Source organism: Mustela nigripes, chromosome 12 (assembly GCF_022355385.1).
Source record: "Mustela nigripes isolate SB6536 chromosome 12, MUSNIG.SB6536, whole genome shotgun sequence".
Classification (NCBI taxonomy): domain Eukaryota; kingdom Metazoa; phylum Chordata; class Mammalia; order Carnivora; family Mustelidae; genus Mustela; species Mustela nigripes.
The window spans coordinates 117,283,677-117,302,141 of record NC_081568.1 but is presented as its reverse complement, the minus strand read 5'-3'; the positions used below and the strand labels follow the sequence as shown (position 1 = coordinate 117,302,141).

The following is an 18,465-nucleotide window of genomic DNA, read 5'->3' as shown; positions in this document are numbered from 1 at the left end:
AGAGCCCAAGTAAACTACATTTGGCAAAGATAAAAAAGCAAAATGCTAAGCTCCAAATGCAGGCTCCTGCTCCCCATTCTTATTTTCATATTCTGATCCTATTCTTCCTAAAAACATGTTAAGGTTTTCTGAATTTTTTACAGCATACTTTTAGAAAGGTTTTGCATGTGGGGGAAGCTAATGCAACAATTCAGAGTATCTTAAATGCGTATGCATTCTGAAATCCAATCCTTATTATATACAAATAGTGATTTAAAACATGGGCAAAAATACTGTGAAAGAATCTGAAAAACAGTTGTATTTCTTTTGAAAAGCACTTGATCTTAACACAAAGAAAACAGGTATCTTGAATTAAAGCAATAATGTTGATCATATGTATTTTTTTTAATAAGTCTCAAACTCAGTTTTCTGCTACTCAGTATAATTCAGACAATGTAAGTACAAAATTTAAGGAATATCTCCAAAAAAGGGCTATACTTAAAAAAAAAAAAAAAAAAAAGTTGATATATAAGCATCACTTACGGTAACTCTGGCAGCCCTTCAACTTGTTTCTGTTTCACACCGTTCAGCATTAATAAGGCTCTCTGAGATTCAAGGCAAGGCCGCTGTCCTATTTTCTTTGGTATCTGCGTCTTTCCAGTCCCATGCACACCAGTCTTCCCCAAAGCTGGCAAATAGGAATATACCTGTTGCAAAATAGTATTATATTGCTTTCTCAACTATAAAGACCTGGAAAGCAGTCAAAAGAAATTACCTGATTCATTTCACCATTACAATCAGTTATATTTTCTTGGTTTTATCACCATTGTTATCCTTTCTCATCTGAACATGCTAGAACTATAAGAAAGTTTGTAGTTCCAGGTCGTTAACATGACAGATACAAAAAGAAAAGTATCTTCTTGAAAATAATTATTTTTTCAAATTCACTTTTGATACTCTTTCAGCAAAGTTCTCATTTAGATTAGTCTAATGCCCAACTTGTTATGGTTCATTTGCATACTTTAAATATTTATGGTTTATGTACAACCTGTATTTTGTCATTTCCATTTTGGTAATGCCTTCCTTCGACAGAAAACAAGTCTGGAATGAGTGGACTAAGAAGAGCAAAAGTTGTTAAGGACAAAAGATTGCTGCAAAACAGTATTTGCCCAATCCGACTAATAAACAAGCATATTTCTCATTTGTTGAAGAAAATGCTGAAGACAGTAGATAGTAATCAAAGATGGCCAAGATAAAACTGGAAAACTTTGAGTCACATGCAGTTTACATATGTATATATAAAGATAAAAACATATAACCTTTGGCATCATTTACAAATTTTGCTTTTTAAATACCATTAAATACTACATAAAAATTTTCTGAATCTAGATCTTTTCAAAATAATTATCTTATGTGCTACGGCAAATGATTAGGAAACAAAGTTTCTGCATTGTTTTTCTGATATCAAGCCTTAACTACTCTCAAGTAATTAAAATTTCTATCACTAATTACACTTCATTTGGGGTACTGAAAAATAACCAGTCTTACATAGATTTGAAAGATTACAAAGATTTACATAAATTTGAAAGATTTAAGGTTAACAATTTCTGTCCAACTATTAGAAATCACAAAACACATTTAAAGTTGAATTTATGAACTCACTTCTTGGCAATTAGAAGAATAGAGTGGTCTTACCATTTTCTGAAGAGAGAGTGGCTCAGAAGAAACACTGATGGAACTCTGTAAACACAACTTTTTAAAGACTGCCTCTGCAACAAACATTTGAAGCCAGGAGGAGGAAAAGGAACAAATGAAAATCTCTAATTCCTGTGAAGAAAAGTCTGGACAAAACAAAAGAAGTAAATACAGTTACCGCTATACCCTATAAAAGTTCTGTCTATAGAATATTTTCTGCATGGGTTTTTATTTATTCAAATGATTATTCTTATACCAGTAGGATTCAGCCCCATAATTTTCAACCCCCCTAAGGGTTAATACTCTTATTCTTTGCCTTTTAAGAAAAAAAAAATTTTTGGCACATATTCTCATATTTGAAACAATCATTTCTTTTTATTTTAAATAGAAATCTTGAAATTAGATACATACACACATGAATCAATAGATAATATATGAATAAATAGGTATGGGGTTTTAATTACTGTATCTTTTTAATTTTTAAAATTAAAAAAAATTTTTTAAATTAACATATAATACATTATTAGCCCCAGGGGTACAGGTCCGTGTATTACTTTATTTTCTGATTAATGTTAAAGATCTTTTCCCACAAAGGGTTGTGCCTTTTACCAACAAATACTAATTTTTTTTAATGGACACATATGTTATTTAATTTGAGCTGACAGGAAGAAAGAAATCAGACCCTCTCCCCCGACAACATCCATGAATCCTATCACTGCAGAGGAGGAATAAATGTACAGGAAGGGAAAATTTAAGACAAGAGAATGTGTAAGGACTTCCTTAGAAGTTTATACCCACTCTACTACAGGAATTAAGGGGAGGGAACTAAAATTTTAAATAACAAAACCCAAAGAACACCAAGAGCCTAAATCTCTTCTCCCAAAAACCTCAAGTTCTGCATATACGAAAGAACTGAGAGTAATGAAAAACTGGAATGACTATTTGTCACGTAAAATAATCTATTTGCTGTTATGAACTCTCCATTGATACTCTCTGCATAAGTAACAGAATGGATGATAAAGTGGACCATAAAGAATAAATAAGACCAATCAATAAGACACTACAAGAGCTAAAACTAAAACAGACAGCAGAAAAAAGTTGTGATGTTAAACAGCACAGCAGATTCACTACTAGAGGGAAGAAAATTTTTTTCCTCTGTCCTCCTAGGTTCTTTTGGCTGGTCTATTAATTAAACTGATATAAGACAGATTAATAGGAGAAAAACAAATTTAATTCCTTTCATATGGGAGCCTTACAGACATGAAAGGTTCAAAGACAGGTAAGTGAAGTTTATATGCCCTCCTGAGTTAAGGAGAATGAGAGTTGGGGTCTGGGACTTCAAAGGAAAGGAAGACAATTTTTAGGAAGATGAGAAAAGCAAATGTTTGGTTAACAAGTATTTGACATGCTATGTAAAATACAATGAAACACAGAGAATAATCTGAACAAACAGGCTCTGCCAAACTTGACCTAGCTTACCACATCTATCTTACACATTTTGTAGTTATCTCTGGTGATGGCTCTCTTCCTGGACCAGTCCATCTAAATTCTTTTAGGCAGTTTAGGGAATAACAAAGAGTCCTTCCCGAGTCTTAAGATCCTTGATTGTCTTCAGCTCAAAATAACCCACATGCTAACATGGCACATTCTGGGGTGGCATATTCTGCTTCATTTCTGCCTTTGGAACTTCCCAAGAAGTTTCACATTGTAGAATTTGAGCTGGTAGATTGCTCCATCTCATTGAACCAGTATCTTAGCCCTGAGAAAGGGTCAGCTCAATTAAAAGAGCTGTGTCTCTTTTCAGGATGTAGTGATGCTGGTGGGCTCCCAAAGTTAGGTCCACATTGCATAAAATATCAGGAATTTACTAAGAGTTATTTCTATGGAAGCAAAAGAATAGCAAATGCTAATGGTTGGGGCAGACTATAATCTAAATCTCTAAGTTCTGAAGGCAGCCAGTCAGGATTTGTACATGTCTAGCTCGAAACATCTTCAGGTATAATAAGGGCAGGCAATGTTAATCTGAAAGATTTTCATGGTTTGCAGTTTCACGGTCTCTGGTGAGTTTTCTGAGGCACCACACAGCAACAGGCATAAAGACAGTCCATGCATAAGCTGCTGTGGTAATTTCTCTAGTTGCCCAGCTTTTGCTTGCACAGCTTCTGGAAGAGGGGAGTTTCAGTTCTCAGAGTTTCCAAGTCAGAAAGGTGGAAGAAAATTTAGAAGTGTCAGTTTGAACAGTTATAGCCAAATAATGGAGGCACTAGAAGAATTCAGGATCTACTCCAGTTTATGGGCAGAAAACAAGACCTCAAAAACGATGAACAGCAATAGAATTTGATATCCATAAACATGTATAGTACTGAAACAATTTTTCTCTCTACAGTCCCCTCCATTTAATCAATTTCAACCACAGTAAGACTAAGTCATTTGAAAATTAAGTTCAGTTTCAGTAAACTTGGCCTGATTATTTACATAAGTGCAGCAAGAATAGTTACTGATCATATAGGCTCTTCTAAATCTGCTTTGTTGGAACTTTTCATAATGAATCTTAAACTTTTTTTAAGTTTTGTGTATTTTTTTTTTTTAGTAATCTCTACACCCAGTGTGGGGCTTGAACTCATTACCCCTAGATCAAGAGCTGTATGAACTACCAACTGAGCCAAAAAGGCACCCCTCAGACTGAATTTTCAGAAGATCTTGAGAATAGGAAGCCAAGTCAAGGTTCTTTCATCAGATTTTGTCTGTTATACCTACAGATGGGGATAAACTCCTCTTTTCTTGAGGTCTCCCAAACATCCAGATTTCTGAGCCTGCCAGCAAGTGACCTTGTTTACCTGGTAAGGCTGCTGGGACCCTGAAAGCAAGGTACCAGGCTGTTTTTCCAAGGGGATTTAATGGCTCCATGAAGTCAGCTTTAGTTCCTTAAAGCTGTCTGGTCATATCTGATTCTATGCACATTCTCAAATATGACATTTCTGCAAAAGTTTTGGCAATATAATCACTGTTTCCAATTGTGTCCTGTTTTAAGGAGAACAGACTCTTATTGAACTTATGCAAATAGCTATACTGCCATGAAAATAAGAATGCTGAGAAGCTTCTGACTTCCAGAGAGATCAGGTAGGGAGGAAAGTACACACTTCATCTTTGTTTACAAAGGATAGTATACTTTACCAATTTGTTGTAAAGTTTCCTTAAAAGTTTACCCAGTAATGTTGCAAACAAAGTCATAAAAATTATCATTCTCAGTAGTTCATTCAGTCTCATAAAATTAATTCTGGTTGATCTTAATCTTTGCAGTTTTATGAAGCTATGTTTCTTCATCGGAGTTGTGCAAATTCTTACCCAGTTAAATGTTATTATCTTAAAATGATCAGAAACATGTATTCTAGAGTATTTGTCAGGGTCATCTCCATGAATCTCTTGGAGGATGAAATGTATTCGCAAAGGCAACAGAGAAGAGCAATAACACTCTGTAAACAACAGACTTAAAAGTGGCTGTGGTTAAGGGTCTGTTAAGAGTTCATTACAATTCAATTAACAAGAAAATTTGGTTACTTCTGTGGCATACTCCTCAAAATGATAGCTAGAATTACAAGTGATAACATAAACCAGGGCGTATCAGATATCTGGGAATTTTCTATTATTTTTGGAACACTTACATACACCTATATAAATACAACATAAAGAAGGCTTAGGTATTACTTCTTATTTGACAATATTTCCCCATGTGATTAAACCTAATTAGTTTAAAATCACTCATTTGACAAGGAGAGAGAACAGACCTTTTATAATATTCCAGACATCCTCTGCAAAATCCCAAATTTAATTCAAAGTAAAAAAAGACGTCATTTAGAATTTGATTTGGGGAAGTTTGTCAAGAATATCAAAAAATTTTACAACACCGGGTCAAACAGGATCATAAGCCACTGTGAAATAATTTCACAAAAGTGACAAAAACTTTGCACTCAAATATAGAAATTTAGCTGGGGGAAAAAACAAAACAAAAAACAAAACCTTAGCTCTTAAGAGAAGACTATTTTCTTACATAATCAAAGATTTGACAAAGACAACATAAGAAATTATTTTGATAATACAGTGAATCTTTGTTTTCTAGGCAGATTATTTTAAAGGTGAAGAAAAACCTTTTACATTATCAAAAGCAAACAGATCTTCCATGAAAACACTGTCCTGTTAGCATATTTAAGAATCAATGAAACAAGATGGGATTGGGAGGGAGACAAACCATAAGTGACTCTTAATCTCACAAAACAAACTGAGGGTTGCTGGGGGGAGGGGGGTTGGGAGAAGGGGGGTGGGGTTATGGACATTGGGGAGGGTATGTGCTTTGGTGAGTGCTGTGAAGTGTGTAAACCTGGCGATTCATAGACCTGTACCCCTGGGGATAAAAATATATGTTTATAAAAAATAAAAAATAAAAAAAAAATACTTTTAGTATTACTTAAAGATAAAGTACATTATTGATATCAAAGATTATTTAAGGGGCACCTGGGTGGCTCAGTGGGTTAAGCCTCTGCCTTTAGCTCAGGTCATGATCTCAGGGTCCTGGGATGGAGCCCCGCATCTGGCTCTCTGCTCAGCAGTGAGCCTGTTTCCCCCTCTCTCTCTGTCTGCCTCTGCCTACTTGTGATCTCTCTCTGTCAAATAAATAAATAAAATCTTAAAAAAACAAAAAGATTATTTAAAAAAATGACAATGAATACTTTTAATTTTAGCCAATTTGAGCACACAAGGTAAAATTCTTTCTCCTTCACATTATGAAACAATGAAGACAAAACTATTTGTTTCGGGGTTTGAAACATGGCGGACGACGGGGACCAGCAACAAACCACCAACACGTAAGAAGAGCCCCTGGATCTCATCAGGCTCAGCCTAGATGAGTGAATTTATGTGAAAATGAGAAATGACAGAGAGCTTCGAGGCAGATTACATGCTTATGATCAGCATTTAAATATGATATTGGGAGATATGGAAGAAACTGTGACTACTATAGAAATTGATGAGGAAACATACGAAGAGATATATAAATCAACAAAACGGAATATTCCGATGCTTTTTGTCCGGGGAGATGGTGTTGTACTAGTTGCCCCTCCATTAAGAGTTGGCTGAAACAAAGAATTTATCGTGTCTGGAATATAGGAGTTTTTGTATAATTGCCTCTTTAAACGTAGAAGACATTCAAAAGAGAAACCTGCGTAAATTTTGATATTAAGAAGTGACCAAGGATTCTTCCACTCCTGAAATGAGTTGATTTACAGATAACTCAAACATTCTTACACTAACGGGCATTTTAATTTTTTTTTTTCCAATGCTTTCAATAAATGTGATCGCCAAGATGCAGAACTCTTTTTTCAGGAATTAATTTGTTCTGTTGTTTTCTCAGACAATTTCTGGGTTTGTTTTTCTTTTAAATTAAACTTGATGTTTCCTTTTTTGATACATTAAAAAAAAAACAAAACCCTATTTGTTTCTTCCTTACCAAAAACACATCTCCATACCTCTTACCTTCTTTTAGTAAAAAATTCAACTTACTTTCCTTGAATGCAGTTATTTCCCCTATTATTTCCAATAGTTTTTGATTACATATATTAATTATAATTCTTAACTCTCAGAATATTTAATTTCTAGTAAAACTTAGGAAATAGACAATTGTGGTATTACCAACAAATTTTGAATACATTCTACAATCTCTGGAAGTATACTGTTCCTCTTAGTAAATGTGTCAAAGAGACAAAAGACAAGTTCACTAACACACCAAATATCTTTAGTTCCTCTGTAAAAGGAAACCAGAAGTGGAAAAACCTTTAAGCAGGTTTTTATGTTTTTATGTTTCACTATTTCATCAATTTAGAAATGATCTAGGTATTCAATGATGAATTTCTATCATTTAACTTGACTTAGTAAAACTCTAAGGGTTTAAGAAGTTACATTAGACAAAGCCAGGCATCAACCAACCTATTTTTCTTGCTCACAACTTTTTTTAAAAAGATAATGTGAACTTATTTCACTAATAAAGTCAGGTAGAGTAAAAATTATATGTCTGCATTATATTCAATGTTGGCAATTTTAAAGACATGTTTATTGTAATTAAACCAGTGAACTTAAACTAGCTTTAATACTAAATACTTTCCCAGATTATGTGGACTTTAAAGGCATTTGCATTAGTCTGATGTATTTCTGAGAATTTTAAGATTATTTAATGTAGAGTTCTTTTTATAATTTTAGCAATACTATCCAGAGGTAGAATAATATTACACATCTACCTACCCACCCTGGCTCCCACACACCTGCAAACAGCCCTCACAGGTTTTAAATTTTTAGTCATGAGATAGGCATGATAATGTAAAGCTCATTAGTTTATAAAAGAGCAGCTGGATCCAAATTTTGTTTTGACAGTTGGAATAAGTTAAATTCACCTGCGCTCAGATGACTAAAACTCTTCAGTATTTATGGAGATGATATTTAAGATTTTTTATTAGCTTGATTTACAAATAGTTCTTTTGCTTATTCTTTCAGATAAAAAAAAACTTCTCCCTAAAGTTTACATTTCAAAGAATGGATCTTAGTTCTTAGAGTATGTGGCTGTTGAAAATTCATATTGCAAACACACCAAGTATCCAAGTTTTCTCCAGAATGGAGATTTGGGGCATATATGCCTATGATTTGTCAGGAACGTAGGGTGAGTGCTATTCAAATTTTTCTTTCCTTTTCTTAAGTGCAGGACAATTCTATTTTTAATGTTCCGATGTTTTACCATATCTACCAGCATTTTAAGATTTATAGGGAAGATCTGGGGGCCGGTAATTTTTTCTAGGGCTTCATTTCTGGTTTTGCAAAGATCTGTAAGATATCATGGAAAAGATTTCCAACTACGATAGAAACCTAAGGATTTCTGCATCTACAGTTTAAGGGTTTAGTGCAATATACCCTTGGTAAATTTTCTCTAATGTTTTAAAACTCAAAGTCCTTCTGATTGCACAATCCAACCTTGGACCAATTCATCTTAGGGGAAAAAGCCTCTATTGTTGCTTCTGTGAGACCCTGAACATTAGCCTTTAGGCCGTCAGCTGATCATCTGTAAAAGGGTCTAAGAGATACTCTGGTCCTGTTTCCTCAGAGAGAGGGATTTTTCCTAAGGGTTTTTCCTAAGATGGCTTGTCAGTTAACTACAGCACAACTATGGGTCTGGAGAATACTCTTTTGCAGCTAATCAAGGTCCACCCTAGTGGAGTTGTGAATGGCTACTAATAATTCTGTTCACTAAATTTGGTAGGTCTTCTGAAAGTAGAGGTAAGAGGGCTTTATTATGTAAAAGATTTACTGGTGTTCATGGGTTATGAACATCCTCAAGGGACACTGCACAGGAAGGCCTGAAGCTAGCAGTGGATAGCCCCCCCCTTTTACAGACCCACTTTGAATTAGGAGGAATTTTAAGAAATTGCAAAGGAGGCCTACTGCTCCTAACAGGTGCTGCTGCTTAAATTTACTTCCTAGCCTCAGTACACTCTGAGCTTCCAGATGAGGCTGGAAAGCTGTAGGTAAATCTTTTAGTAGAAGGAAATACAGGTACCTGGGTGTTTAAGGAATTTTGGGGGAAGACAGGGCAATTTGGGAAGTTAAGAAATCTGCTGAGATGGGGCTAAAATTTAAGATGGGAAATTCATATGGGATGTGGACTTTAATTTTTGTTTGAATTTCTCTTCTTTAATCTTATTAAGGGAGTCCCTAAGGTTAGCTTTTATATTCTTGTGGATCTCTCTTTTAAAATCTGGTCTTTACACGGTACCAATAAGATGACTGTGTTTAAGACAAAAGCACTCTAAAATTTTTCCTTTTATATACAACCAATTGTATATTTTTGTATTACAAAGGATTTATTGCCTGTCCATTGACATGAGGGATCTTATACTAATCTTAATAGCAATTCAAACCCGTAAACCTTTTTGTGGAAAGATCCAGAAGCAACTTTCCATGCTTAGAATCAATCTTTACGGGGCATCTGGGTGGCTCAGTGGGTTGGGCCCCTGCCTTCAGCTCAGGTCATGATCTCAGGGTCTTGGGATCAAGCCCTGAGTTGGGCTCTCTGCTCAGCAGGGAGCCTGCTTCTCCCCTCTCTCTGCCTGCTTTTCTGCCTACTTGTGATCTCTCTGTCAAATAAATAAATAAAATCATTAAAAAAAAAAAAGAATCAATCTTTACCATGGACACAAGAGGCAAGGTACAGAAGATGCAACCCCCATGATCCAAGAAGATCATTCAGAGTCTACCTTGGTTGTTAAGAGTAAAAAAGGTATAGTGAAAACAGTGACTCCAGTCAGACATGCTAATCTGTGAAAATGGGCAGATGCTACTGGAATGGGACTTTCTAGCAGTACTAAAACAACACAGGTTGAGATGACCAAGGCCTCTTCTGGACTAGGGCCTCTCATGACAAACTCTCTGCACAGCTTGCACAGTCAGACAAAGGGAGTGCTACTTATGACTTCATGTCTTGGAACCCTAGTCTATTCAACTGGCCACCAATCACCATGCTGGTATGTGCACCTTCCAGCTGGCAGAAACGGATGGAATATTCTCACTTGAGTCAAGCTCTCAGGACATAGAAGAAGACAAAAAGAAAACCTCATCCAGTTTCTCTTACATGTACACTAACTGAGATTTGGGTCTCTCAGAGCCAGAGTAGGGATGTTCATTTTGGGGAATTGCATGTTTTTTACCAAGTATCTCATGGCACAGAAATTGCCTTGAGGTTGGTGGGTGACCTAGTTTCAATCTAACCTGCTCTAGGGCAATTTATCCTAATATGGGAGTCCTGAGTTAGGCAGTGGGCACTCTAATAGCCTTTAAATGCTTGACCTGTGCCCCTCAATTTTGCGCTGACTTTACCTTATGTGCATGTTGATGCACAACTAAGTTTGTCTAAACATATACCATTTGATGAGAATTATGAACTCACCAGTCTGTGCGGCCAGTGGTTCAAAAAAGTAGGTTTATGGGGTTTATGCATGTGTTACACCCTATGGTTTTCTTCCTTATGACCAACAACACAGCAGAAAGACAAAGAAAAACAGTGACCATCTCTGGGAGGAAAATGATCCATAAAAATCAAGACTACTCATAACAAACCTTGAACAGAGTCACTATACACAAGGACCTAGTTTCACAAATACTTCCTTCTGCTAATCTGTATTTAGAAACGGAAAAAGAGGGCTCTCACCATTCTTGTTTCCACCGGACCACATAGGCAGAGATCTGGGACACTGACATGGTAAGAATTCTTACCTTCTGCTGGCTTTCTGTCAATGGTCCCAGGATCTCAGCATGAGCAGCCCCAGAGGAAGCAGTAAAATTACTCTCTCTGTGGTCAACTGTAGGGGAGGAAAAACTTTTGCTCTTCCTGAAGCCTATCGGTCTTCAACTGTCTTTAGCTCAAATTAATCCACATGCCAAGGTGGCACATTTTGGAGTATCATCTTCGGTTCCCCTATCACTACTAACACTGGAAAAATAAGAACTAGGAAAAGTCAATAAAATTAGCAAAATAAACATAACAGGTTAAATGCATTTTAAAAATTGAACAGATTGATAAACTAATTATCAATATAAAGTATAAAACCTGACCTCTGTAGTCAGGGGCTGTGTTTCTTTAGGCTAAAAGACACCTGACAACCAATTAAAGTTCTTTCCTATTCAGATGTTTTACCAAAAGGCTAAGGGATGATATCCTTGCAGTCCTTGATTGTTTGATCTGTTCAACTGGGGGGAGGAGATTAAAAGAGGGGGAGCAATGAAAAAGAATGGCCTAAGTGGGTGGAGAATTTCCCCCCAGGGAACATTTGGCAAGGTTGGTTGTCACAACAAGGGCATCCAGTGGTCAAAGCCTTGGAAACTACTAAATTCCCTACAATTCACAGTTCATAGGAGAGTCCCCAGAAATAAAGAATTATCCAGCCCAAAATCTAGAAAGTGCCCAGGCTAAGTTAGAAACTCTGCCTTGCCTATAGACCGGACGTTCTTGCCTTGAGGCACACTGCCATCTGGGCAAATGGCTCCAGTCAGATGTTAAGTAGATCCAATTAGTCCCACAAAGACAGGAGATTGCTGAATTCAAATAATCCTTTCCAAAATGGCCTCAACTGCAATATAATCTATAAGAACTGGAAAATAGAAAGGAGTTATTTATAACCTTTTGTTACAACTGACTACTCACAACCTACCAGACTATAAGTATTACTGAAACTGCATAAGCTGAAGAATGATAATCAGAAGATTTTAATCAACTTGACATGTTACATTTTATAAATTTAAGGTGTACAGCCAAGTCACTTTGATACATTTACGTACTGTAACATGACTGCCACTGAAGTAACATTTATTATATAACATCATTATAGTATAATATTATCTGGATTCATTATACTGTATATTAGATCTCTATGGCTTATTTACTACTCTTTATAAGTTTGTACCCCTAAACACAAATCAATCCTACCTCCCACTTCCCATCCTATAGTAACCACCATTTTGATGTGGAGAGCAAAGGCAAAATAAATGTATAAGAGAAATTAAATTTCCTTTGTAGCCCACTGACGAGTAGTTGAGATAGGCAGAGTGACCTTCCTCAAGGAACTCAATTGCCTCAATGTTAATGCTTTGCCGGAGGCAAAAGACAACCTTAGCTAGACATTAGCCCAACTTCCAGGATCCTCTAATTCTTCTTTAACATATAAAATCCCTTTGGAAACTTCCTTTATCTCTATCCCCCCCCCAAAAAAACATGTATGTTAGCAATCATCCTCCAAATATATGGCTCACTGATAAACATCTGAAGGGTCTCATGACTAAAGTTTTACTAGACTGTAGTAAACGAATAACCTTTTCCTAAACAGCTAGCCCCTCAAGATCTTAAAAACCTTGCTTCCAAATCCCTTAGAGACTTAAATTCTATCCTTAACCCCTCCCAACTTAAAACTATATAATCAATCCCTCCTTATAACCCCAGGGAAGCTCTTTCTGTCCAAGGTAAGATCCCTGTGTTTAAAAAAACCAAACCAAAACAAAAACATCTTTTTGCACCGAAGAAGTCTCAAGAATTCTTTGTGGACCATTTGCTCCAGCACCCCAACATCACACCACATCAATTTCACTCTTGTTGTTGTTGTTGTTGTAGGTGGTAGTGTTGGTTTTACAGGTTTGACTTTTAAAATCCCGCACGTTAGCAGTATCATATACAGTACTTGTCTCTCTCTGTGTGACTTATCTCACTTAGCATAATGCATGCAAGGTCCATCAATGTTGTTTCAAATGAATATCCTCCTTTGTCATGGCTGAATAATATTTCATTGTGTAGGTATACCACATCTTTTTTATCCATTCATCCAATGACAGGCATTTGGGTTTTTTCGTATCTTGGCTATTGTGAATAATACTGTGACAAAGGGTGTGCTAAACCTCATCAAAATGCTGTTTTCACTTCCTTTGGGTATGAACCCAAAGGTGGTATTGCTTAACTGTATGGTAGATCAGTTTTAATTTTTTGAGGAACCTCCATATTATCATTCATTATATTTGGACTATTTATTCTACATTTCTACTAACAGTGCATAAAGATCCTCCTTTTATTAAACACATCCTTTTAAACACATCAGCTCTTGTCTTCTTGATAATGTCCATTCTAACTGATGAGGCGTTATGTCACTGTCATTTTAATTTGCATCTTCCTGGTGATTAGTGATGCTGAGCATCTTTTCATGTGCCTGTTAGCCATTTTGATGTCCTCTTTGGAAAAATGTCTCTTTAGCTCCTCTGCCCAAATTTTAAAAGATTGTTTGTCTGCTATTTTGTTAGTTCTTTGTATATTTTGAATATTAACCCCTCACTTTTTTTTTTCCAAGATTTCGTTTATTTATTTGACAGAGACAGTGAGAGAGGGAACACAAGTGGGAAGAATGAGAGAGTTTAGAAAAGCAGGCCTCCCACTGAGCAGGGAGCCCGATGCAGGGCTTGATCTCAGGACCCTGGAATCATTACAGTAGCGGAAGGCAGATACTTAACAACTGAGCTACCTAGATACCCCATAACCCCTCATCTGATATGTGGTTCGCAAAAAATTTTTCTATTCTGAAACCATTCTTTTGAACATAAAATGTCTGGTTACACATTTTTTTTAAAAGCCTATCATCATAGCCTTTACAACAACCTATTAATCTCTTAACTTATCACTTCTAAGCGGAGGCAAAAAGAAAGTAGAAATAACTTTCACTGTACAGTTCAAAAGAGATGATCCAAATGAACTTATTCATCCAGAAGGAGCATTTGATAGCTTAAAAAAAAAAAAAAAACCAGAAAACACTAAAATCATAAAGGATCCACATTTTACCAGATAATACATTTAAAGGGAATAATAAACAGATGAAAAATAGAACACAAGAAACTAAGCCACAGGACTGTAAGCCCTTTAAGGACAGGATCATTTTTTAATCCCTCACAGGTTATAGGCTACTAACTTGCAGATAACAAACATTTAGTATTTGAAAGGTACATGAATGCATGAATGAATGGCAGAGACCATTAACTGTAGAGAGCTAAACCTAGATCAGCTTTTCAAAAGTTTATCACACCATGCCACTCCTCATTACAATGGCTTCTAACTCCTCAACTCTTTCTTTGCCTTTATTTTACTCTTTTCCTTGCACCTTGCCAGCAGCCAGCTACTGTAAGATTTCACACAGGCCCCATTTTTTCCTTTCTCAGTTTTGGCAAATGTTGTGTTTTCTAATGGGAGATGTTTCCGTGACTCTGCCCAATTCCTACTTATCCTGTAGGACTGCTTTCCTCGACTACCTAGTATAAAGTGTAAGTTCACTCATCTCAACACCTGGCCTTTGTTTGAATCACTTGACTTTTTTTTTTTTTTAAAGATTTATTTGACAGACAGAGATCACAAACAGGCAGAGAGGCAGGTGTGGGGGGTGGAACAGGCTCCTTGCCAAACAGAGATCCCGATGTAGGGCTTGATCCCAGGACCCTGAGATTATGACCTGAACGGAAGGTAGAGGCTTAACCCACTGAACCACCCAGGTGCCCCTCACTTGGTATTTTTAATGATTTATTTGCATCTACTTGTTGTCTATTTCTTCCACCAAAAGCTCCAAAAATTTAAGAACCATGTTTTGTTTCACCTCCTTCCAGTGTACATGGCATTTAGACCAACGCCTGGTAGAGTGGAAATAAAAAATTGCTGAATAAAGGAAGAGAATAGAAACATTTTGATGAGATCTTTAGTAAAATTATGAAAAAATACTGATGAAAGAGGCCTGAAGCATGCAGAGGGATTATAATAGGGATTTAAAAAATAAAAGTGAATAAAGATTTTGAAAAACTATCAGGATAATGACATATTTGAAGAAGGGCATAAGAAGCTTTATTAAAGTTCTCTAAAGATATCAAAAATCTTACTGTAGATTGTGATGACATGTTTTCTTTCCACTAAAAACAGGAGAAGTTTAAGTTAGAAAACAATGTCTTGTTGTCTATCTTTATAAATAAAGTTTTACTGGAATAGAGCCATGTCCATTTACATATTGTGTATGGCTGCTCTTCCTACAGCTACAGAGCTGAGGATAGACTGTGAGTCTGTAGAGCCAACAATACTTACTATGTGGTACCACACACACAAAAATTTGCAAACCCTTAGTTTAAGCCAATTTACCAGGAATTTCAATTGGCCATAAAAATACCCCTTTCAGATCACTTTATCTTAAAATACAGAAAAGGAGATAAGAAAACTTTCTGTTCAAAGTGTTCAGAAATAAAAGAGAATAGCGTCAATGTGGGTTGACAGACACGAGATCTGATGGAAAGGAGAAAGGATTTTACTTACCTAGTGAAAGATGTTCTGCCTTAATTTTCTACAAAACTAACAATAGTTTTACTAAATTAAAATTAATAGATTTGAATCTGAGTAGCATCACAATATGAATTTTATATTTTTGCACTAAGAAAAACAAAAATGAGCTACCCTGTGACCCTGCAGTTGCACTCCTGGCTATTTACCCCGAAGATACAGATGTAGTGAAAAGAAGGGCCATCTGTACCAACGTTCATAGCAGCAACAGCCATAGTCGCCAAACTGTGGAAAGAGACAAGATGCCTTCAACAGACAAATGGATAAAGAAGATATGGTCCATATATACAACGGAGTATTATGCTTCCATCAGAAAGGATGAATACCCAACTTTTGTATCAACATGGCGGGACTGAAGGAGATTATGCTGAGTGAACTAAGTCAAGCGGAGAGAGTCAATATGGTTTCACTTGTGGAGCATAAGGACTATCACAGAGGACATTGGGAGTTGGAGAGAAGTGAGTTGGGGGAAATTGGAGGGAAGACAAACCATGAGACTCTGGACTCTTGAGAAACAAACTGAGGGTTTTGGAGGGGAGAAGGATGCAGGGTTGGGTGAGCCTGGTGGTGGGTATTAAGGAAGGCACGTATTGCCTGGAGCACTGGGTGTGGTGCATAAACAATTAATCTAGGAACACTGAAAAAAAATTTAAATTAAAACAACAACAACAACAAAACAACCCAAGAATGTACTCTTGGCCATAAATGAGAAAGATGGACCATTATCTTCATTTGGATGTCATGTAACAGTCAAACTATAACATTTTTACTAGTGACTTAGGAAAAGCAAAAAATAGTAACTGAGCTAAAGAATAATACAAAGAGGAGCACCTGCATAGCTCAGTGGGTTAAGTGACGAACTCTTGGTTTTAGCTCAGGTCCTGATCTCAGGGTTGTGGGATTGAGCCCCATGTCACACTACCCAGCTACTGCATAGTCTGCTTGGGACTCTCTCTCCCTCTCAAATCAATCAATCTTAAGGGGGGAAAAAAAAAAAAGAAAATGCCAAAAAATAGTGAAAAAAAGAAAAGGGGGTGGGGTGGGATGGCAGGGGTAGCAATAGAGAAAAAGGAATGGTTCTTCACCAAACTATCAACATGCTGACAAAAAAGACTTATTAGAATACCTGGTCCACTTGTGCAGATTAAAGTATTATACTATAAAGTCCATAATAAACACTTTAATTTTACATATTATATATAAAAGGTACTGCTCTCTTAAAGACAAACTGTTCACCTGATTTTTCTCTTGACAAAGGTAAAAAATCAAGACCTACTAACAACAAAAAATTAGAAAGATAGTAAACTGAACCATTTTAGAAATAAATTTTTAAAAGTACCTACCTGTAGCTAAATTAAGAAGCCTAAGGGACCAATTTTATGTGGTTTGAGAAGAAATTTAAAAAAATAATAATTTCAAACATGAATATAGTTTAAATCTCAATTAGAGTGTTAAATGATCAAATGTATCTGGGGAAGCAAAATCATTGCTCAATATGTCGAAAAAATTGCAATGGTGGGGAGCCTGAATGGCTCAGTAGGTTGAGTGTCTGTCTTTGGCTTGGGTCAGGATCCTGGGATGGAACCCCATTCCCTAGGTGGGAGTCTGCTTCTCCCTCTGTCCCTCCTCCCCTTAACTCAGGCTCATAAGCACATGTGTGCTTATATTCTCTCCCTCTCTGCAAAAATAAATTAATAAATTCTTAAAAGGAAAAAAAAAAAAGAATTGTAATGGTAACAATTCTAGATTTAGCTTAAGTTAGTCAGACTAAAACTTGCTGGACTTACACTTGTCATATGAAAGGTGGAAATAAGACTGGAAAACAATACTTTGCTTTAAAGTAAAGGAAAATTCAGAATATGAGAGAAGCAACCATTGAAGCTCATGTATGGAGAACCCAATCAGTATAGGCTTGTATTTCTTGCATTTGGCTAAACTACAAGATAAATTATATTTCCGTAAAGGTGACCAAATATGTACCTGAAACAACACCTACAAATATACTGACTCTGAAGTCATTGAAGTCTATAAAGCCACTGCTAATCCTGTCCTGGTGCCTCAACTCAAAGAAGTTTCATTATGGAATAAAAACAGGGGAATCCTTTTAGCTGAATGTTTAGTTCTGATGCTTGCAAATGACAGAAATTTGCTTTTCTAAAACAACAGTAACAAAAGAACCACCCAGTAGGAATTGTGTGAAAGAAATAATAAGAAAAGATTCTCAAGGAAAATTGAATTGAGCTAAGAAATGTTAAAAAGTCATGCAACAAAGGACAGCTACTCCACAAAAGGAACAGTAATCACCCCTCAGCTCAATGAAAAAGAAAAAAAAAGAAGATAAAATGCTTTAGATAAAAAATCTTCTAACTTCAGTAGTATAAAAAGAGACCTCTCTTTGCAGAGGGCATCATCGAATAAATCCTGAACCTAGTTTTAATCCTCGATTCCTATTCTAGAATCTCTCTTCAAAGCATTAAAGTGATTGACAGCATATTCAGGAATTTTTTCTTTTACATAAAACCTAGATGCAGTAAAACACAAGTGTAACAAAAAAGATTAACAATCTAAAATTTTTAAAGTGTATGAAAATGATCTTTTATATTGGAGGGCCACAAACTCACTTGTTTTAAACAACATGTTCATTTTAGGAAGTTAGGATATAAGAGAGAAAGAAATAAAAAGATTCACAGTTTCCTAAACTGACTTTAAAGTTCAGAATGTACCTTACATCTTTTGGAAGCCCTCTTCACTTAGGAAACCAAAAGAGTTCAACAGAACCTTTCATAAGGTAAGCACATGAAAATGAGTTCTATTATCACATTGCCTAAATAATACTCCTCCACCCATTTATTTTATTTTATTTA

The 18,465-nt window shown here is 36.0% G+C and overlaps 1 protein-coding gene and 1 pseudogene across 1 annotated transcript in view; one reads left to right on the top strand and one right to left on the bottom strand.

Moving 5' to 3' along the window:
• The window catches only part of SLF1 (SMC5-SMC6 complex localization factor 1), an 80,871-nt gene that overhangs the window by 6,568 nt on the left and 55,838 nt on the right, over nt 1–18,465 (bottom strand). The window contains exons 16-17 of the mRNA XM_059416667.1: nt 1,675–1,820; nt 523–686 (exon numbers count right to left, since the gene is read on the bottom strand). Coding sequence (XP_059272650.1) covers nt 523–686; nt 1,675–1,820 — 310 coding nt within the window. The remainder of the gene's footprint in view (nt 1–522; nt 687–1,674; nt 1,821–18,465) is intronic.
• Nucleotides 6,496–6,977, top strand: LOC132027992 (U6 snRNA-associated Sm-like protein LSm3; annotated as a pseudogene).